Source organism: Camponotus floridanus, unplaced genomic scaffold (assembly GCF_003227725.1).
Source record: "Camponotus floridanus strain SB8 unplaced genomic scaffold, Cflo_v7.5 scaffold33, whole genome shotgun sequence".
NCBI classification, from domain to species: domain Eukaryota; kingdom Metazoa; phylum Arthropoda; class Insecta; order Hymenoptera; family Formicidae; genus Camponotus; species Camponotus floridanus.
The window spans coordinates 1,747,507-1,770,886 of NW_020229470.1; the positions used below are offsets into that span (position 1 = coordinate 1,747,507).

General features: G+C 27.8%; 4 protein-coding genes across 6 annotated transcripts in view; 1 reads left to right on the forward strand and 3 right to left on the reverse strand.

Annotated features, from left to right (window-relative positions):
* LOC105248863 (E3 ubiquitin-protein ligase MYLIP) overlaps nucleotides 1-6,339 on the reverse strand; it is a 127,501-nt gene extending 121,162 nt beyond the window's left edge. The window contains exon 1 of the mRNA XM_011253901.3: nucleotides 5,651-6,339. Within this exon, the coding sequence (XP_011252203.1) occupies nucleotides 5,651-5,737 (87 nt within the window). The 5' untranslated portion in view covers nucleotides 5,738-6,339. The remainder of the gene's footprint in view (nucleotides 1-5,650) is intronic.
* A 644-nt stretch (nucleotides 6,340-6,983) lies between these two features.
* LOC105248865 (V-type proton ATPase subunit G) lies at nucleotides 6,984-9,159 on the reverse strand. The gene is made up of 4 exons (XM_011253902.3): nucleotides 8,935-9,159; nucleotides 8,191-8,291; nucleotides 7,985-8,083; nucleotides 6,984-7,858 (listed from the first exon to the last, which is right to left on the reverse strand). The coding sequence occupies exons 1-4, from the start codon at nucleotides 9,014-9,016 to the stop codon at nucleotides 7,784-7,786; spliced, it is 357 nt and encodes a 118-aa protein (XP_011252204.1). The 5' UTR covers nucleotides 9,017-9,159; the 3' UTR covers nucleotides 6,984-7,783.
* Nucleotides 9,160-9,549: 390 nt separating this feature from the next.
* Nucleotides 9,550-11,710, reverse strand: LOC105248866 (protein LTV1 homolog). Its single transcript, XM_011253904.3, has 7 exons — nucleotides 11,588-11,710; nucleotides 10,917-11,466; nucleotides 10,620-10,846; nucleotides 10,412-10,540; nucleotides 10,159-10,356; nucleotides 9,760-9,999; nucleotides 9,550-9,698 (listed from the first exon to the last, which is right to left on the reverse strand). Exons 1-7 carry the CDS (start codon nucleotides 11,588-11,590, stop codon nucleotides 9,585-9,587), a joined length of 1,461 nt encoding a protein of 486 aa, XP_011252206.1. The 5' UTR covers nucleotides 11,591-11,710; the 3' UTR covers nucleotides 9,550-9,584.
* Nucleotides 11,711-12,807: 1,097 nt separating this feature from the next.
* On the forward strand, nucleotides 12,808-16,055 carry LOC105248867 (nurim homolog). Of its 3 annotated transcripts, none has more exons than XM_025410610.1 (3): nucleotides 12,808-13,042; nucleotides 13,262-13,742; nucleotides 15,890-16,055. In XM_025410610.1, exons 1-3 carry the CDS (start codon nucleotides 12,898-12,900, stop codon nucleotides 15,894-15,896), a joined length of 633 nt encoding a protein of 210 aa, XP_025266395.1. In that variant the 5' UTR covers nucleotides 12,808-12,897; the 3' UTR covers nucleotides 15,897-16,055. The 3 variants fall into 3 exon arrangements, with proteins under 3 accessions (XP_025266395.1, XP_011252207.1, XP_011252208.1); XM_011253905.3 differs by lacking the exon at nucleotides 15,890-16,055 and adding an exon at nucleotides 14,504-14,684 and having other exon boundaries at nucleotides 12,811-13,042; XM_011253906.3 differs by lacking the exon at nucleotides 15,890-16,055 and adding an exon at nucleotides 14,504-14,665 and having other exon boundaries at nucleotides 12,813-13,027.
* Nucleotides 16,056-23,380: the final 7,325 nt, after the last annotated feature.

Here is a 23,380-nt window from a genome sequence, read left to right on the forward strand (position 1 = left end):
CTATGCATTTAAGAAACTAAATGATTATAATATTAATTTCAAGTTTTATTCCGTAATGATATTCTTTACATTTATTTTACGCAAAATTCAAATTTATCCAAAGTTTTAGCCGTCGATTCTTATAATTATTCTATTTTACAATTGACAATGTTTTTCTCGCATTCACAGTAATACAAAAATTTAATTGTACGATTAAATATACTTCTGGATATCGGAAATGTAAGTCATTCTGTCAATTATTTTATTGTGATACATAAAAGAACAAAAAAAGAAAGACGAATAACAGATGCTTCCGATTCGGGATGGAAATCAGTATCGGCCGATTGTATCGATCTAACGGCATCGTAAAATTTTATGTGCATCGGCACCGATCGGCAATATCCTCTCACGTGCATAGAAAAGATTTGGATCGGATATTGTACATTTTCCACTTGCCAAAATGACCTCAAATAAAGAGAATTAAAAAAACCAAGTATATTAAGTTCCTTGCTTCTCTCTCTCTCTCCCCCCCCCTCCTCCTTATCCATTGATTTTTCATGTTTTTTGAATGAGAAATAGCTGATTAAAAATTTGTACTTAAGTTGTTTACCATTATAGAATTATTAATCAGCAAAAGTTTTATAAAAAAAGTGATATTGTGATCCTAAATAGTTTTAAGAGAATTGTCAACTGCCCAAAATCATAAAAATAAAAATCGTGTTTACGACTCGCAATTATTATTTAATTTCAAGATATCTCAACATTCATTTTTAGTTTATTTCACAATTAAAAATTTATTTAATGAAGTGTCCATATTCTTTCTCCTCCTCCCTTCTGTTTCTCTTTCCTATATTGATGAAGTAAAATTAAAGAAATAATATTCCTAGTAGAGGTTACAACGAATAAATGTAAACATGCAATTGTTCGGATTTGATTGTGATCGCAAATAGTATTTTCTATATATGCGTTTAAAATATTTAAAGAAATTTGACAGTTGTGCGTATCGCTATTAAAATATTACAAATTAAAATCTTTGTGACTTTTCTCTATGAATAACAAGAAAACAAGCAAGTTTTAATATTCTAACATAGAAAGTTGAATAATATACAGCACGAGTCCTGCATACATATATGAATGTATGTAAGCGCGCTGCCATATTCGTCATCGGATATTTAAATTGCACGATATTGAATGCAAATTCATCTTATTATTAAGATATTATTATGATTTGACGAAATATAGTTAGCTGACACAAGTATAGTTCTAGTATTTGTTAAATACAAAATGATTACATTAAATATATATTTTGTGTATAACATATATTATATCATAAAAAATTATTCTATTTTTCACTTATAATTGGCCTTTAATATAATTGAAAAATTAATTGTTTATAAAATCAAAATTAAATTCAATTTCAAATTGGTCGAGAAATATAAATGTTAATCGTGATCGGATGAAATGAATAAAATTCTTTGCACATACAATGTCAATTGGAATTGTGAGAAATCAGACGCAAAAAAATATGAAAAAAAGAATCGCTTTATCATATATAAAGAGAGAGCGATCTTACAACGTCGTGCGTATAAGACTGAGGACAATTTAGATATTCGCTCGCATTCTCTCTTACCTTGCATGACGCGAACAGAGCGGGAAATAGACTCCTGGTAAACGCAAATTAGATCTTGAAAACGTCTGCCTCATGCGCGCGCGTCGATCGGATTGACTCCGCGGAGCACAAAGACGACAGCAAATTGGATTCCCGGATTGAATTCCGGCCAATTTTGACCTAATTTCCATAGTGATGTAACGCAACGCCACCGATAGGCATGAGAAAATTTCAAACGTATCGTTTTTCAAATAAATAAATGCTGTGTGTGTGTCTGTGTGTGATATTTTGCGAAAGGGAATAACGGAAATGAATTATTAAAATGATGGATATCATGATGGGATATCTTCCACATGCGCGCGCACGCATGTAACAAGCTTCATACAGACATTTATATCAATATATATATATATATATATATATATATATATATATAAGAAAATATATCCATGAGTTAAAAATATATCATGTAAACTTTTAAGAATGAATTTTTGATTAAAGATATAAATTTTTCCGTTCATAAAAACAATTGCAGACGCACTGCATCTAGCAATAAAAAGAATCGTTCACAATTCTTAATTAATTTGTAATAATATTTAAAGAAATATCTCGTACATGCGCGCGCGTCCGTATGTGTGTATAATAATTTTGCAAAATTTTTTACGCAATTATATTCTTGTAGGTATATAATAGGCAAGAGAGAAGATTAACTTGTATTTGTACACGTTTCATTTCGAAAGTAACGTAATACCATCAGAGCCGCGATTTGTCGACTGTGCGCGAAAAACGCACACATGTAAGAATTTTGCAAATGGAAAGAATTATTAATGCATTGATCAGTAAAATTACAATTTATTTAGGCCCTCTAATCTACTTACACTCAATGAGCATAATGGGAATTAACATGTAATAGTAGACACTGCTGCCGATAGTTTTCCATCATATTCTTTCATTTGGAACACGCTAATCTATTTATTACAATACAATCTTCAACAAAGATTAACAAACGCCGATTAAACAAGTTTTGGTGAATAGCACAATTCTGTTTGATTAGCGTAAGTAGTTGCATACAATTTGCATAATTTATGCAATTATACCGTTTAAATAAATGGTATTTTTTGCATTTGTTAAAAATTACGCACGTTTGTTTCGTGGCAACCCACTAATTAATAATTTGGATAACTCCGAATTGTGCCAAGTAAATATGGTTATTAGAGTTATAATGATATTATAGTATTTTATCATTATAAGAAAGATAATATTGTGGGAAAGATGCTGAAAATTTTGCTTTTTATGACAAAATATTTATTTATCTTTCAAAAATTATGCAGCAACAACCAGATGTCAATTGATAATCAAAATAAGATCCGTGAAATTCGCTCGTTCAATAAATAGAAGAGGGAGAGATGATTGTTTTCCACATAATTAAACAAAATTTTTTTATACTGAAACATTGTAATTTTCAAATCATGCACATCATCATCAATTGTGCGCGAACATACAAAATATACTATAGAAACATACAAAATTATCTGGTTAAATTGTTCAAATGAAAGAGAACGAGCACTTGATACGAATGCATGATGCACACGAAGGAACACTGGAGATTATTTTCAGCCTATTCCAATCTTCGAAGTTATTTTCGTGATAACCGGTTCTTCCTCTACATGCGACGCGTATACAACAATATATAAAACGCAAATGGTAGTGTGGCCGCTGGGTCACGATTATGCCGTTGAAAAACAGATTAGCGTAAAAGTCATCAATATCTAAATTAATCATTAATCCAGGATAAATCGGAATAATCACCGCGAAAATAAATTATGTAATATTCGAGCTTTAGTATATATAAATATATAACGTAGCATTAATCTTTTATCAATGCAAAAATATATTTATTATGTCAATAAATAATGAATATTTATTTATTCAAACGTATTACTCACATATATACAAACGTATTATATATAGCAATTTAAAACTATAAATTTAATAAGAGAAAAAAGAGAGGAATATAATATTAAACTAGTAACAAACAGTTTATATATATGATAATTTACATTTTGTAAATTATAACTATAAATAACTATGGCCATTCATTAATTGTCTATTTCTCTATTTTTATCTGCCATTAAAAAATATACAAATCACGCAATGGCAAATTTTTTACGAAGAAGTAGATAGAATTACAGAAATGGATTTTTCAAAAAACCTTTGAACCTGCTTTGAAGCTACCAACGATATTTTAACGTCAAACTAAAATTCATGCTGGCCATGTGTTTTCGTAGCATCTGTTGCGCACATGAAAATTATGACCTAGGCCAAGGTACACTCATAAGCTACTATTAAAATGTAAAAAAAAAAAAAAAATATATATATATATATAGGATCTTTTTATGTGTGTATGATAAACTAACTCTTAATAATTATATATATATATATATATATATATATATATATAATAAATTAAACATTTCTACTATAACATCCTAATATGTGTGTGAGCATGTGTGTGTAAATAAAAGCTTTCTTTTTCCTTTATTATCTTATCTCTTCCCCATATATACACACACAGACATATATGCATGACTTCTCAACAAATTTATCATTATAAATATTTGTAAATAGAAAAATAAATATGTTCAATCTTCATATAAGACTACTTTTCTAAGAACAAACTAAATCAATATACAGCATATTACGATAGTTTCCTAGATAGTATTATACTATGATGTAAGCATATTTTATGTTTACAGGATCTATTGTACGTAACTTTTTTAAATTAATGTAAAAACAACTATATATATATATATATATATATATATATATATATATATACACGATATATATTACTATGAAGTATAAAAAAGAAAGCAATAAATCGCTGATGAGAGTCGAAAATGTTTTGAAATGAAAATCGTGAATGCACACGCTTACGGTATTTATGCAATTTAAATTTTATCCATGTGCAAAAGGTATTTTTTTCATAAATCGCTGTATGTACACTCATCTAAACCAATATCAACGCGTTAGAGATCAGATTCATTCTACGTGGATTCGCAGAAATCATCGAAGAAACACAGTGCAATTAAAAAAATTGTTTTTCAGATAATTTTGTATTCATTAAAAATGTCAACAAATTCCAGAGAAATCTAATCTACTTATTTATTCACATCTAAAATGAGATAAATTAATGCAAAATTATGACATCAATTTTTCGCAAATTAAAAGTCCCGACTCTCTCCAAGGTGAAAACTTGAATTATCATTATACCTGTCATTATACGCTTTCATATATGAATCGCGAATCTTGCTATACTATGATATATATTATACAATATAAGGTTCCAATCTTTTCGAGTTACAGCGTGCACGATTGTCTCGGTTTGAATCACACTTAAAGTCTTCAGGGTGATAAGTTTATACTATGAATCATACAGATTCGTATCGACAAAGAGTTAGTTTATTTTCATATACAAACTTGCTAAATGAATTATATAATTACCTTTTTCCTTTTTGGAAAAAAATAAACTTCTTACTTCGAAAGTTGCTAATTAAAAGTTATCTCATTGAAATAAATCATTATCTATGTGTATATTATATATTTACAAGTTATATATATATATATATATATATATATATATATATATATATCTAACTTTTATTAATGTCTTTAGCGTCACAAATAAATTACTATATAACCGATTTCAATTAAAAACAAACGTGTGATCAGATTTTCTCGTGAATAAATTGAAGAGAATTCAAGCTTGATACGAAAATCTGAATTGTACATGCAACTTACGTAGTAATTAAAAGATAAGCAATTCATATTTGTCCTCAATGGCAAATTGATTTGTTATTAATATGAATATTGTGGACAGTGTGAATGCAAGAGGTGTGCGCGTTAAAAATATGCGAAAACTAATTAAAATTATATTCCATGTTTACATCGAACATACGGTCCTCGAGTATAAGCGAATAAAACTGGAGCTAAACTTCTATGATTGACGTATAGACGGGACCAATGTGTTGATTATCGACAAGGATAAAAGTACACGCTTACCTTTTCGAGACATTCTTGGCCGATGGCCTTCGGATCGACCTGCACCTCGAGGATGACAGAATTGGCTTGACTGACAAGACACCACATCTTTGCTTCGATCACTCTTTCCTCGATGACTTTTGAATTCTCGTATTAATTCCTCGCCGGCAATTCCTTCTCGCAAGGGAACGGAAGACCCAACTAAACACTTTTATACGCGACGTGCACGATACTTACACAACGGCGACGATGACAACAATCTTTCGGCCGGATACGCGGCTGGTCGGTGACCGGTCGTGCCCGGTGATATCTTCTTTGTCATAACAAGAGCTTCAAAAAACAAGTACGCGCACAGCTGTCACCGCGACGAGCTCGCGCACGATTACACGCAATATCGGCAACGTGCTCACTCTTGTATCGGAGTACGAACGCGTCTCGTCAACTTCCATTTCTCGGCGCGAAATGGCACACGCACTGACACCGCTCTTCGCTGTCGCGGCTTAGTTCACGAAATCGAATCGCAATTCCGGCCGCTCTCTATCGGGTGGCGCTAGCGCCGAGTGCTCAACAACATTGGATACAAGACACACAAAATGAAACGCGTACTATCGGACGTCGGACGGTCGGACTGTCGTTCGGGAGCGCGGCGCGCCGAGTGAAGGTGAGAGGAGGTTAGGTGCGCACAGCTGATCGTCGCGACGACGCACAGCGCGCAACGCGTAGCGCGCGTGCTTCGTCGGTGACGTATGCGCGACATGATCGCGTGCACTTTGACGCGGCGCGTTCAACCATAAGCCTATAAAATACATAGATGAAGACTATTCTTTAATGAGGCCAAGATTTATGGTAAGGTAACTTTCGTTGATTTGCGCCGACGCGATTCCGAACATTATCTTTACCAATCGAGTATACAGTCGAACCGAACTTACCCGAAAGAAACCGAACAAGATACTTATTCGGTTGCGGAAAAACGCCCATATATACAAGCGAAAAAACAAGACCGATAATATATGAATACAACTATAAATCGAATTTAAAAATAAAATCGATAAATACAAGAATTTTACTATTATATATACACAAAATCCATTTTTCCATGCACAATATATAAAATGTATTGTAAATATTTAAATATCTTGTATATATTCCATTACTTTGAATATACAAGTTCCTTCTTATTTCTTGCTTATTTATTCATATTAAATTATATACATTAAAAAATTATAATACATATATATACGCATTATGTATGTATTCTCATCCTTCTATGTATATAAAATTGTCTATTTAAAAATAATAGTTTCTACAAAAATGAAAATATAAAATGAAAATATAATATTTTAGGCTTTTAATGTTCTTTTTTTTATTTTTTATTTTGGGCACTATACAGACAACCAATCAACTTACATAGATAGGGTATATGCGCATGTGTGTATATACATATATATGAGACAAAGTTACTCATTACATAAGTTCAATAGACACTTTAAAACAAGTTTAAATGTTGCTACAACATTACGTGGTTCACTCGACTGGGAGCGCGTCCGTAAACCGCGAAAAGTTGTAGAAGAAAATCTTGTTCTGAAAATCTTTGATGAAAATGTGTTTTACGTCCTCGATGCGACAGAAATCATGGAATGACGTCTAATGATAAACATTTACAACATAGAATTCTTTACCATCACCTTAAATCACTTTAGCCATATCTATCTTAACGATAATATATCTTTCCGATGTGTCTAGGCCATGACACATCGAATGATACTTTATTTATATTATTTTTTCTTTTTATTTTGATGCAAATACATTACAGCAATTCTCAAACTATTCAAACACGTGCCGACAAAAAGGCTCAGCGATAATAACAATATGGAGACATTTATTGTCGTGTAACAACTGCAGAAAAGATTTTAGTAGTAGTTTGAGTATCGCTATCTAAAACTACATTTATATGCAGTTACTCCAATAAAATATAACATGTCATACGATATAACAGCGATAAATATGTTATTAAGATACAGTGTAAGCGAACAGTAATATTTAATGTATATATTTATATATAGTATGTATGTATGTGTATATATATATATATATATATATATATATATATATTATATTATATTACTTAAAACTACTAGATACAATTTCTGAAGCTTAGACCTCAATGCGATAATTGTTGTGCAATTCCGGTTTGATATCATACACCAAATCCAAAATCTTAAGCATAACCTAAATTATAAGAGAAAACAAGAAAATAAATATTATAATTTCTCATATATACAATTATCTATCTATATATAATTGTCTTTATTAATTAAATTTATAATATGTATTATCTACAGTGTGTACACTTACCATGTTTTTATGCACAGCAACAGTCTGATTCATTTCTTCTATTTTGAGTCGTGTATCTGCCTCGATGCGTGCAGCTACGTCTTCTTTTGAACCCATATGCTATAACATTATGATTAAATTGGTAATTGAATATTGATATAAATTTAATATGATGTAAATGTAATAATAAACATCAATGTAAGTATAAACTAGCGAGGAATACTAACTTTGGCTTCAAATTCACGAAATTGTTTTTCACGTTCCTGTCGATATTTCTCAATTTCATCCTGAGCTTCTTCTTTAGCCTGCTTCAGACGACGTGCTTTACCTATAAAGAAAATTACAATTATATTCAGGATTTTTTCCAAATTTATATAAAATGTATACAAATTTTTATAATTCTATTTTAACACTTTTTTATTAGATATTATTACAGATATTATTACAGATATTGTCAGATCAGAAAGAAAGAGAGAGAGAGAGAGAGAGAGAGAGAGAGAGAGAGAGAGAGAGAGAGAGAGAGAGAGAGAGAGAGAGAGAGAGAGAGAGAGAGAGAGAGAGAGAGAGAGAGAGAGTTCCTAGAAAAATTCAACAATCATCAAGATAAAATATACCGAATAAGCAAAGAAGAAAAATCTCTACTAAATAAAATTAAGCACTCGAGAAAAAAATTATGAAAATTTAAGCAAAACTTGGCGAATATGATACTCGTTATAATGATACAAACAGATCGCGCGTAGGTTAACCAAAATTGTTCTCGCTGCAAAATCGCAATCGTGCATAAATTAAATTGCAATTAAAATTTACTCTCTACACGTTTCGCGGCATCGTCCCGAGTTAAATGACAAAAATTCGTCAGACGTATCGTTTTCGACAAGATTTAACATCACGACCGAAGGAAAGGGGTTACAGCCTCGTGACGGAGCGATCGAATGTCGCGTCCCGGGCTATTTCGACGGAAATACACTCACGTTTTCTAGCATCCGAGACCTTCTCGGCAGCGCGCTTTTCGGCGGTCAAAAGCTGTTGAATACCCTGCGTCTGGCTGGCCATCTTTGCGACGTGCGGAGAGCAAAACGGCAAACGGCAAACGGCGAGAGCTAAACGATCACGAATCGATCATATGACTTTGGAGCTTCCGCCCTCTGCCTCGCCTTACAACAGCGCTTCGTCGCGCGTCGTCTCGTGATCTCTCACGTGGTTAGATGTTCATGGTTGCTGCAATTCTTTATTTACGATCATGTCGTTGCTACTCTACGCGCTTCATCTCTATTTAAACTCACATCGCTATCCGATTCAAGATTCAGAGTACTAATCTAACAAATACAAAAGCGAATTCTAACGACTTTTCAAATCTGGTTACAACATCGTTCGATTATATTATCGATACAATTCGAGAGATAAAATTTTAAATATGATATGAAAGAGAGCAAGGTTTTCTCTCTTTTTCAATTATAACAATGTAATGTTTACGATATGTATTAGAATTTAGAAATTGGTATAGATATACAGAAAAATTATATATATATATATAGTTTTATAATAAATTATACATATATATATTGCATAAAAACAAAATTATGACATCTTTCCATATTATAAAAAAATTCTACAGAATGTTTTATAACATGCGATTTCCGTGAATGTTTTGTTTGTTATTCAATCTAATTTTTTCTTGACACTTCTTTTCCTCTTTAAATGCCTCTGTATTTGCTTTTCGTTCTATCCTTCTTTCCTAAAATTATAAAAATTACATAATGTGTAAATAAAACTTAATTTAACAATATACTACATACTTTTCTGTATTCTTTGAGTAATTTTTTTCTTTCTTTCCTCGCGTCGGAAGTTTCTCCTTTAGGTCGTGTGCTTAAAATGCTTAAGGTGGATTTTCTACTTTCTGCAATGGATTGTGAACTTTTTAATATATTATCTGTCGCATCAAATTGAGCTAATGCCTCGGCTGTTAATTTTCCAGTGTTGCCTAATACATTTTTTGGGACACCAGTTTTTCGATCAATTTCAATCTTTTTTGAACACTATTAAAAACACATAAAGCTTTCAGAAATTTAGTTAAAGATTGTATACATAATTATATATTCGTACCATATTTCTTAGTAAAATAAATGTGAGTTATAAGTATTATATATTTAATAAAATAATCTAAGCATTATAATATATGTAATAAAATAATTTACCTTTGGAGGATCTGGAATTAATTTAGGGTGATTGTAAATATTACTATATGTGCTAAGAATACTTTCGCAATCCCATTTATCCTTCTCACGAGCATCGACAATGAGTTGTTCTAAATCATTATCTTCCGAACTCGAATATTCTTTCTCTGTTTCCACAATTTTCATTCTATCTTTCATAAGCTCCGCAATATTCTCCGTCTATAAATACAAAGAAAATTAGTATATTTTTCATTGTACTCTACATTATACTTACATCTTCTTTCTGTTTTTTCTCAAACTCAACAGCATATTGTAAAATAAGATCCGAATCATGCGCTACGTATCCTTCGATTTCATCGCAATCTAAAGCACCAATTTCATTTTCATCGTATGCACCATACATCTATGTAATTATAAATAAAAAGAAATTAAAACACATCAATAATAACATTGTAATATATTGAAAAAATAAAAATTTAAACCTGTTCAAATTTATCATCCAATAACGTAAGTTGTTCATTTCGTCTCATCACGCTACTACTCATAGAATATTCTGTAAATCTCGATTTTATTTCTTCTTCTTTGAAAGTATATTGAGGTCCATTTATGCTATGTACTTCGTCTGCCTCCTCGTCAGCTAAATTCATGTTACCCTCGGAGGAAACATCAGATTCATTATATTCATTTCCCGATTCACCCAATTCATATTCTAAAAATATAAAATTTGCAAATGTCAGATAAATACAAGAGATATTACTATTCAATTTAAAAAAACTTACCATATTCTCTGTCAGAATTCTCACTATCACTACTTCCAGCGTTAGCCATTTCTATAAAATTATCCTCCAACTGATTTTCAGGATCGTCAAAATCAAAATCATCATCCATGGCAGCAACCACATCTGGATCAAGATCCAATTGTGGTCCAGAGACTGGTGCCGCTTTATTGAGCATACCAACTTTTTCCTCAACATTTGATGCAAAAACGGAGGATGGTAAGTTAATTTTTGGAGCATCTTTGTCACATTTGCTATGATTAGTATTCTCAATGCGTTGCCATTCAACCGACAACGTGTTAACATCTCTAAGGTGTTGTAAATAATTGTAGTCATCATCAAAGTATATACCATACTTTTGCTGTTCCTCTTTACGCTTTTCACTGTCTACTGTCTTTCTTTCTGTTTTTGCCTCGTGTACCTCACCAACTGGTACGAGAACTCTTTGCGGTGCCGTTTCATCTGCCACTAACGGATCCTTTTGCGATCGATGGACCAGATGGAACGTAACAGAATTTTTCTTGTCGATAAATCTCTTTGTTTTTCTCTTCGGCTGCAATTATATGGAATATTATATAGAATATTATATAGAATAAATCCTTACTTGAATCTGCTATTCTAACCTACGAGTATCTGATAAAAACGAATTTTTCAATACGCATTAAGACACTTACCATTTTTATTTAATTAAACTAATTTAATTAATCGAGCAAGTAAATACCCTTTACATTTGATATAAAATGTAGATTATAGGTAAATCATATGGCCATCTACATTAGCATAGGCTATAAACATATAAGATATATATGGCGTTTTCGAATGGTCAGATTTGGGCTGTGTTCCAAAATTCACAGTAACTGAAAATCTATAGTGTACATCACGTAAACTATAGATTTTTTCAGTACTGGCAATGAATTTTGGAACGCAGCCTTGATTTATCCGGAATAGTTTACTAAACTACATCATTAACCAACCACAGTTCTTCTTCTGAAGAATATACATTCTACAGAAAATAGGACTCTCTGATTCGTCAATCGTTGCTGGTTATCCTAGGCACAGATCGATATAATTGGCTGTGGTCAATCGCAACGTGATCAAACGAGATGCTTCCTTAAAATTTTGTACGTGCAAAGATTTAAACGTCTAATAAATTATCCCGATTAAACGCGACCATTTGAAAACGCCATATGTATTGAAAATTAAAAGTTGAAATTTAACCAATCGGAAACATAAAAGAAACTAAAACTTTTTTCTTCCGATGGTCAATTTGTTATTTGCAGATTCTAAAAATAAGAGCCAATCACGTTTGATGGTCGCATTTAGCAACTCAATCGCTAAGTAACAATGGCCGTATTCAGCGGACTCAATCGCTAAGTAGCAATCGAATATGATCTCTACTTTCAGGTCCGACCAATCAGCGTCGAGTTGCATCGGAAAATCTAGTAATGTTGCCCAACTGTTGAGTCCGCTGAATGTGGCCAATCAAACATGATTGATTTCTACTTTCAGATCCGACCATTCAGCGTCGAAATACATCGGAAAATCTAGGAATATTCAACTGGTAAGTCCGCTAAATGCAGCCATCGAACGTGATTGGCTCTTATTTTTAGAATGGACAAATAAACGTCGAGTGTTGACAAAACGACAACGCAGCAGTTGTTCTACTAAACGTGGCCATTTTCGGATTGGATACATTGTATCTAGATATTTATGTATGCCCATAGTGTTCATCATGTAAAGGCTAAATTGACGTAAAATGATGTACACATTTATGTAAAGCGGATTTATTTATTATATTATCCGATATAAATCGGATTTGTGTTTATTTACAAAAAATGTATGTGTTTTCGTGACAAAATAACATAATAAAGTACATTAAATGTACAAAAAATAGATATTGAAGTAGAATATTTAAAAATAGAATATTTTTATAACATAAATTCTATGCGTTCTGACTTATTTATATCACATATCTCTCTCGAAAATGATTCTAAATGTATTAAGTATAACTGTGTGCGCCTCAAGTTTTATGTATACTTGCTACATTTTATGTAACTTAACCTATTTCTTATCAAGTCATAGTAGTAAAAATGAAAATCTTCGTGTGATATCAGGTAAAGTCTCACCTGGTAAGATTTTATATCTTTTTTTATTAATTGCTTTTGTTATTAATATAAATTGCTATGCAAAACAATTGAAAAATAAATTCTTATATATATATATATTTTTTTTTTTTTTTTCAGTATATATTTATATACAAACACACTTGTTATTTTTAGAAATACATTTTTTGTTATTAATATTTTTTGTAAAATTAAACAATTAAATATAATTTTATTTCTTTCCAGATGGTAATGGAATACAGTCTACTCTGTGGTCTCTCCTAATAGACGTGTCACTTCTTACAATTTTCATCTTTCAACACTCCATTATGGCTAATGATCTTACTAAGCATATTTTTTTTAACCTACGTATTGAGTATCTCAGCAGGAGTATTTACAATGCTTGCAGTTCTGCAAGTCTTCATTTCCTGATTAATAAATGGCAGCAATCTCCTGCTCTAACAATCTGGAGGATTGAAACTTCCAATGATATAATCTGGATGCTATTTTCTGGTCTCCATGTATTTTTTTGGTGCATTATTTACAGTGGCTGTATCATGATGGACATTGCAGACTTATGTGGCCTCAAACAAGTTTGGTACAAAGTATCTGGAAGAAATAATCCAATGGATATAAAATCTAGAGAGCTATGCAGATATATGAGACATATGAGGCATCCTAGTTTCATTGGATTTCTCGCCATTTTATGGGTCTATCCTTTCATGAGGTAAAATTCTATGAAATCAAATTTCATCTTTTGCATTTGTTTTTGTAATTATAGAAGAGAATTATATATATATTATATATATATATATATAATATATATAATATATATAAATAAATTAAAATTAAATATATAAGTAAAATATAAGTAAAATACAAGAATAGAAAATTGAAAGGGAGAATATAAATAACAACATAATAAAAAATAACAACAAAACATAATAAAAGATCAAAGATTTTATTGTAAAATTTTAAAATATATCTATGTGTGCATATATGCATGTACATATATATAAAAATATACATATATCACTAACATATACGCAAAATATATCAATAAACATATATACAAAATATAAGAATAAAAAGTTTGAAGTGCAAAAATAGAGAATAAAGGAAGAACATATTTTTATTAAATATTTTCTTGCAATTTTATATACATTATATATGTATATATATATGTATGTATGTATGTACATGTGTATGTATGTCGCACATACATATGTATTTTGTCAAAAATATTTTTTATTTAAATATATACTGGAATTTATATATATTAATAACTTATTAAACTAATTATTATATTATTATTTTTACTAATAATTATATTATTATTTTGATATTCTTATAATTTTACTATAATTGTCTTTTAAATATATGTTAATAGTCATGTAAATATTCATTACTAGTGCATTTAAAAGTGCAATAAATTAATGATTGAGAATTAAATAACTTTACATTAATGAATATAATTTCTTTTTACAGTATAGATCGATTATTATTGGCCACAGTATTAACGATATACATGGCATTAATGTGGACTATAGATTCTGAAGATTATAATTATCACATCAGATATTTCAGACAGAAACAAATAGAACTCTCTTAATTGTACATTTACTATTTTCTTTTATTTTCACTTCCAATCTTTTTGATATTTTATTCTCATAAATTTGATATCAGTTATATAACAAATTTAATGGACTATATAAATTAATAGTGGATCATTATATAATAAAAACACAAAATGTAATAGTTTTAATTTTATTTTATTTGTCACCATAATTATTTCTATTTAATATTTATAAAACAATTTTTTTCGAACTATTCAATATATAAATTTTCGGTTCACTCTCGCAGGAAAACTTTCGAAGATTGTTTCTATTTTTATATTAGAATTCACTCATCGCGGATTATTCGAGGTTTTTTTTGTAACTTTTTCGGAAAAGCAAATAGATTTTAGTCACATCCACACAAATACTATTAAACTAACTAATTATAAAAAACGAAAGAACATATTATTTTTATTTGTTATTCCATTGAAAGATTTTTGTTTCTCTTTGTATACAATATATATATATATATATATATATATATATATATATATATATGTGTGGATGTTTCTTCGTATATATATTCTTAAATATACTTTGTTACATATTTCATAATGAATAATTTTTACAATTTTTGTCTACATTTATTTATATTCATAAGAAACATTATTTATATTAATTCATTCATTAAAATTTCTTATAAATGCTATTAAAAAAAAATAAATCGCAAAATTTGATGTCCTACATGACGCCACAAAATTTTTATTCTATTTGATGATGAATCCGTTTCTATCGTTGTCTTCGGAATCCTGACGACATCTTTACCTGACAGTATTAGAAGTTTCAATTTCAATCTAATGCTGCCCGGTAAGATGTGAACAGATACTCCGTACGTCTTTCGGCAGCCATTTTGCGACCACGTGGAACGCGATCTTTGCTCTCTCTTCGTAAATTCTTCTCCTTTTAACTACATTTTCTTGTACTCTGCTAGCTTCTCCTTATCCTTCGTTTCTGGATCTGGTTCTAGTTTATTAATTTAAATCTTATCAAAATTACTAGAAAATAAATAGAAAATTAATTAATTAATGAACATAATTTATAAATAAAAAGACACGCTTATATGTATAATTAATAAAAATTTGAAAAGAATTATTATACTTATGCTTATAAAACAAGCATGTTTATATTAATTCATAATACATATATATGTGAAAAAAGAAATTCCGATACTAAAGTAAAATTAGTAAAAAAATTAGGCAAATATCCCTAAATATAAAAATATAAAATAATAACATTTACTCTTTCTGTTCTGCTCTAGCAGCTGAAATATTAAATCCGAACAAAAATCCAATGGACGATGCCTGCATTTATATGCAGGTGTCGTCATAGTGATATTCGTGAAAGCGAGTTCTGAACTGGTCGCCGCATCAAAATGACTTTTAAGATATACATATAAGTAAAAACATGCGCGTGATAATATTATATGTATTTAGACATATTAAATTTTTTTAAGTATTAAATCAATATAATAATATAAAAAACAAGCATTCAATTATCGTATATAAAATTGTGTATTTTGTTCATGACAAAAATTAATGAATTTCAAATATTAATTATAAATATTAATAAGTATTTTGCACACACGCGCAGTTCTCTGCATATCTTTTGTAATATAAAAATAATTATATAAAGAGAGTTATTTCTGAATAAAAAAGATTGATAAACTGAATAAAAACTTTTTTTGTAATTTGTAAATTAAACAAAGCTATACGAAGATAAGTAATAAGTAGCTCAATACTTGCAGGTGATATCAAACAACTAACAATCGTATCAGCGATCGAATCTCTTTATGCTAGTAGTTGCAGACTGATAATGCATAATAGTATTAATACGTATCTTTAAAAAATGGTTGCATCTACTAAATATAATTACAAATAAATTTTATTTGCAATGTGTTGGTCAAATTAATTTTTTTTCAAAGAAAAATGTTATGATAACATAAACATAACTTTTCCTCATCATTTTTCTCATTGTAATTCTTCGTATCGTCAAAAAAAAATAAATTTTACAATTACAGAATTAAATATATAAAGTAATAGTCAAATAAACGTAAATGTATAATGTTAACGTGTATATATTGTTATCTTAGAATTTTTTTCAATGAGATATTCACAATAAGCTATATCAAAAAACACTTGTTCAAGCCAAAATCGATCTGTATCAATATATTGATAATTTTAACATTGACGTCGATTTTAAAAATATCAAATGTTACCTACTTTAAAATTTCTGAGATGTAACATAAATAACGAAAAATAGATTTCAACAATTTAGTTTTTTGTATATATATTTTATTTAGAAAAAATTTATATATATATATATATATATATATATATACATTATGATTTTTTTATGTAAATTATTTTAAATATATAATGATATACTTCAATCATTTCGCGCATGTTCCCTTTTTCACTTAAAAAGATATGTATATCGTTTAATCGTAAAATTTTTTTATTATGTATATCGTACATTGTTAATATATATTATTTTTCTTTTTTTTTATTTTTGTCGTATTTAGATTTACACACATATTATATATATATATATATATATATATATATATATATATATATGTTACACAAAAAATATATTTTCTGGTACGAGTTATGGATTATTATGTCTATAGAATACCGTTTGACAACGGTAATATATATCTGAAACTAGATTCTTGAAATTCTCTAAGCGTGTATGTATTGCATTAAGATATTATTAATTGATGAAACTGGAAATATTGGAATATATAACGGAATGAGACTCGTCATAAAAATACTTTTATCGCATTATCAGATGTTTTCCCAGTTTTTAGTTATTTCTTATTAAACAAATATTGTAGTAATATTGTAGAAAAATATTATAGTATATATGTGTATATGTATAAAGAAATTCAATAAAGAAATTAATTAGAAAAAGCATAATAAAATATAGTAAAAAATATCTAGTGCGTTTTCAGAGAATATTAAAAGACTCGAAATAAATAATGCTATTATTTTTTTCTACAAAAATTTGTGTCCAATTTTTCAATCAAAGAAGTTATAGTCGAAAGAAAATATCTGTATTATGTTTTTCGAAAATATTTTGTGTATATATTTGAAAGTAAAGAAATTTAAAAAGATATAAAATTGAAAGAGCGCAATAAAGATTTTTTAAAAAGAATGAATAATTTCTAAATTGATTAAAAAAGCTATGATTCCTCTTATTGAACATATTGTACATAGTAAGCAAGTAGTGAAAAAGTAATAACGTTTTAGTATATTATATTATGATTTTTGTTGAGTTACTGGAAAAAATTCTTCAAAATGGTTGAAAAAGTTATCGAAAAAATTTCGATACAATGTATATATTGTATCGATGCAATATCTATGCCATAAAACCTTTGATTTCACAGAAATGGGAAAAATAAAAAGGACGGTAAATGAATGGAAATGTCGGGTGTTATAAGACACAAGATACGCGACTGAAACTCCATGTTTGTTGGACATGCAAATGAAGTATATTGGTCAATATGTCGTATCATATGAATGACGTGTATTAAAATACGCAAATGAGTCGACAGATTTGTAAATCATAGGCTTATAATAGTATTTAAAATATAAAAAGAGTATGTATGCGCGCGCGTGTACATATATATGATATCGATATTAAATGAATAATTAAACAATTTATTATTTGTTGCGAAAAAGTGAGACATCGAATTGATGCGTGCAATTTTCTCTCCTATTATTTTTTACTTACTCTGTACTTGTGTATACAAAATATAAATATATAATAATAATATATCTATGATGTTATTATAATTATGATTTTATTTTACTAACATCTTAATTATTATCTCAATTATTATCTTCAACACACCACACACACACACACTCTTACACACACATGTATAGGAACATTTCGCTTCAAATATGTTGTAAAAGTTGCCATCTTTTCTGGAGCGAGATAACATTTTGAAAAATAATTATTTATATTCTTTTATTATATAAGCAAGATTATTATATTTATTTATTTATAAGATTAGAGTACATATATATTTATTTTTTATATTTATGTCTATGTATTAAAAAACCGAGAATAATATCGTTTTGCGAATATATATGTTAGAATACAATGATAAAAATAAATTTATATAAGAACATATTTATATTTTTCGCCGACCTAACCTAGGTCTGAGGTTTGGGTTAAAGTCAGGTTAGGTGGAGAAACAAAACTATTTCAATTATTCTAATAGATTAATTCAACAAACTGATAAATCGACTGTCTAGCACAATGCTGAAAAATTTAAAATTTTATGAAATATTTTTACATCATGTATATATTAATCATGTTTTTTTCAACTAGCAGAGGGAAGGAGACAAACAGAAAAAGACGGAGGGAGTTAAGCGAGTAAGCGGGGAAAGATACCGTTGCATAAGCTATATTTAGCCGCACCTGCTGGCGCCAGACTATCCGCGCTCGCGCATGCGCTATACGTCGCGGTGACTCTCGACGCGTTTCAAGCAAACAAGCCGATGGCTCGTCCATCCGGCGTAGGATAAGAGCATGTTACTTGTCGTTCGCGCACCAACAAGTTACACTAGAAGCCATATATATCTTTACATAAGTTAATATTTTCAAGTCGAATATCATGCAGGTATTCATCATGTAAACGGTACGGATGGTAAGCGATGGTTAAAGAAAGTTTCGAATTATTTTTATCAATTTAATGTTACATATCTATTATTTATTTTTTAATCTTGTTATACATATATTACATTTAATGTTTTATACTTGTGTGAAACGTTTGCCTACAATCAGCAAAAATTAAATCAAGAGACACGGATGCAATTATATATATATATATAATTATATGTATTTACTGAAATATTTTTTAATGAAACCAACTTCTTAATCATTACATGATTAAATTATACTTTAAAAAGGAATGAAGCATGTTATATCTTTTGCTAATTGGGAAATTAACTCGTCTATTTTGATGAGATAGAAAGGCGGTTTTAATTTTTCGCATTGAAAAGTGTTTTCAAATTCGTAAATACATGATATCGGTATAGCGAAAATGGAACGTGTAAATTGTGTATATGATGAACACTAATGTTTCATATAAATAATATTTTGTTAGAACTAAAAAATTTCTATTTGTTTTAATTATAATTAATCAATCGAAAATAAAAGAATATCATTTATATTTGAGAGAAAAAAACAAAAGATAAGAGAGAACTGGCAATTAGAAAGAAAAACTTTTTACATGTGCACACTTACATATATAAATTAATTTTTTTTGTTTTCAAAACAAAATTTATTAGAATTTAATTATATATATGAGAATTAAAACAATTGAAGTAAATTATCACGTATAATTTATCACATAGGATCATTTTTTTTAAATTTTATTTTTATGACTAATAATTATATAGTTATAATTTAATTTAATAATATGGCAAACCTTATAATGAGTCTAATTATTAGTATATATCAAGTTATCGTAAATCTTTCCATTATAATGAAGATCGTACGCCAGAAATAAATAATAAATATTATAATATGATATTTTATTGTTAAAATTATTAGTTATTATTATTTTCTATTATTGTCTATGATTCAATGTTATTATTATCTATAACTAATTTACAAAAAATGCTCGCGCAAATAAAAATGACTTAAAAGTGCATTGAAAAACATAATAAAATAGGAATGTTCGTAAAGGCTAACGAATTAGGGTGATGCGACGAAATAAGTATATGTCACAAGAATGACTCAGGGAATACTGCTATAGCGTGGTTAATATAATTAAACATAACGCCACTATTACTGGGTGTGTCGTTCATCCCAGTAAAATTCATTCAATGCAGGAAGTTTCAAAGGAAATTGAAAAATATATCTTTTTGATTACGCATACTGTACATTTTTTGTACATTGACATTAATTAATTTAAAATTAGACGCATACATGCGCATTTTTTCATTCACATATTTCTATATTTCTATATTTATGTAGTTCAGCAGTTTTTTTATAAATTATATTTAAATAGCCATTTTACTTTTCAAGTATTTGTAAATTCAAACTTGTGTGTGTGTGTGTGTGTATAAAGATATATAAATTTTTTTACTCAATTTAATAGTCATTTTAATATAAATATTTTAAATATTTGATACAATCTCTCTCTCTCTCTCTCTCTCTCTCTCTCTCTCTCTCTCTCTCTCTCTCTCTCTCTCTCTCTCTCACTCACTCTCACTAAATCTTTATTAATCTGAAAGTTAAAAAAATCTGGAAAGAATGAAAAATACACTAAATATACTAAATACACGAAATATACTAAATATACTAAATACACGAAATAATTAAATAAAAACTATTAAAAATTACTAAATATTGATAAAGAAACAGAACAAATTTAAAATTTTTATTTAAAAAAATTAATAGATCACATAAAAATATAGTAAATGTGTGCAAATTAAGATAAACGGCGAGTTAAGGAAAAATTAAAATTATACTTAAAGAAAAATGATAAAATAAAAAAAACAAATTATATATAATATATATAAAAATAATATATAATAAATAGAAATAAACTATATAAATTATAAATTATTATAAATTAAATATTGCTATACAATCTTATATTTATTAATTTCACATATTTTATCGAGAAAAATGTTAAATTAAAATTGCTAACAAATAGATCTCTAATAAAATTAATATTGCGAAATTATATATTTTTACATATATATTTTCCATATTTACAGAAAAAGTAAATGTTTATGTTTCATGTTTTTACTGTAACACATCTTTGTATAACTTTTTCTTAAATTCTACATTAATTTTTTAAAATTTTTTGAAAACAAGTTCAATTTAATATAAAAGAATCCAATATAGGTATCAATTTATTTTTCGTACATCTGTCCTACTCTGATATCTATCACTTTGATTTTCTTTAGAGAACCATGTTAAAACCGCGTGGCGACCGCGTTATCTCGTAATTACGTAATTGATAACGAGTTACATTTTAAACTAGTCTTCATGCCAAAAATACTTATTTTTTTAAATTATTACATATATTTTACATTCTTATATATTAAGTTACAAAGAAAGAAAACAAATATATACAGCATTATAAAGCCGTATTATAAAAACATAAATAAATATATAAAGTATATTTAAATAAATAAATTATACTGAATATTACATTAAAAATATTGATGGAAAATATGATTACACCTTGCATTCTATTATTTTACGATAAAAAAAGGTAAATCTAAAATCTTATATAATAAATGGCATAATTATATGACAAGAAAATTATTATAATTATATAATAACCAAACAATATATTAAAAAATGAAATATTATTTATAAATACTTGAATAAAATAACTTGTATCGACATTATGTAAAAAAATATTAATTTTATGTAAAAAGTACTAATTTTAATGATCTTTCCTTATATTTCACATTTTGATATTTTATGAAAGAAGTTTGTATAAAAAAAAAACTGAATAGAGTATAAATATCAATAAATGATTATGAATTTACATCCAAATTTACATCAAATCAAAATGTAATGTAAATGAATTGTAAAAAAATTATCAGATGTATGCTTATGTATGTATATGTTCATATATACGTATCATATATTATATGTATGTACACAAACATACATATTATAAATTCTAATAAAAAAAAATTTTTACATATTTTTTCAAATTACATGTATGTAAAAAATCAAAGTTTAATAAAAAATGCATTGTAAATAAAATTTTAAATGTTTAATTATTTTAAATGTTTTAAATAATTTTAAATGTTTCAATAATTTTTTCAAATATTCCTTTCAATTTAAATTCATCCTTAAAAAACATCTTTAAAATATTATAAAATTATATATTATACGGAATAAAATATAAAATATATTTATAAACATACTAATAATTAAAAATTGTAAATATGCTATAGATAACAATTATAAAATAAAAAATTCAATATGAAATGGCATTAATAGAATATATGCGCGCGCGTGTATGTGTGTGTAAAGGAATAAAATGATTTTTTCGTGTCCCACTGTATAAATATTTCCAAAAATCCATTTTCACGTACATTAATTTCTTGTCGTTTATAATATATATTAGAAGAGATAAATCAAAAGTTGTGTATATAAAAGAAATAATCTATTTTTCATAATTTAAAATAACATTTGGAAAATTTTGCAATGCACCAATTATTTTCATATCAAGATATTTAAACAAATTTTTTCTTAATAATTTAGCAAAAAAGGACAGCACAATTGAAAAATTTCATCAAATAATAAAATATTAATATATAAGAGAAATTATACATGTGTGTAAGTATTCATGTGCGTGTGTGTACAATATCTGTATGTTTACAGACATTTTATAAAAATAGTCTTTTTTACAAAAAGGCATAAAATCTTCACATTTAGGAGTTTTATTAAAATTTTAAATTTGTCACAAAAAAGTTGGATTTATAAAGAACTTGCGACAAATATATATACATATGTTTTTTTTACAAAATATGAAATGCTTATGAAAGAGCTAAATTTAACTGAAAACTTAGCAAGAATGACCAAGAAATATTTATTAAGAAATAAATAAAATAGCGAATCTTGAGAACTTTGTACTATAAAGAATCAAAATCACAAAATGTGAAATAAACAAACTGTTTCTGCATTAACGAGTAAAAAGTATTTTTTCACGATCTCAAAAAGCTATTCTCAAGATTTTTGAAAGAAAATAAGTAGT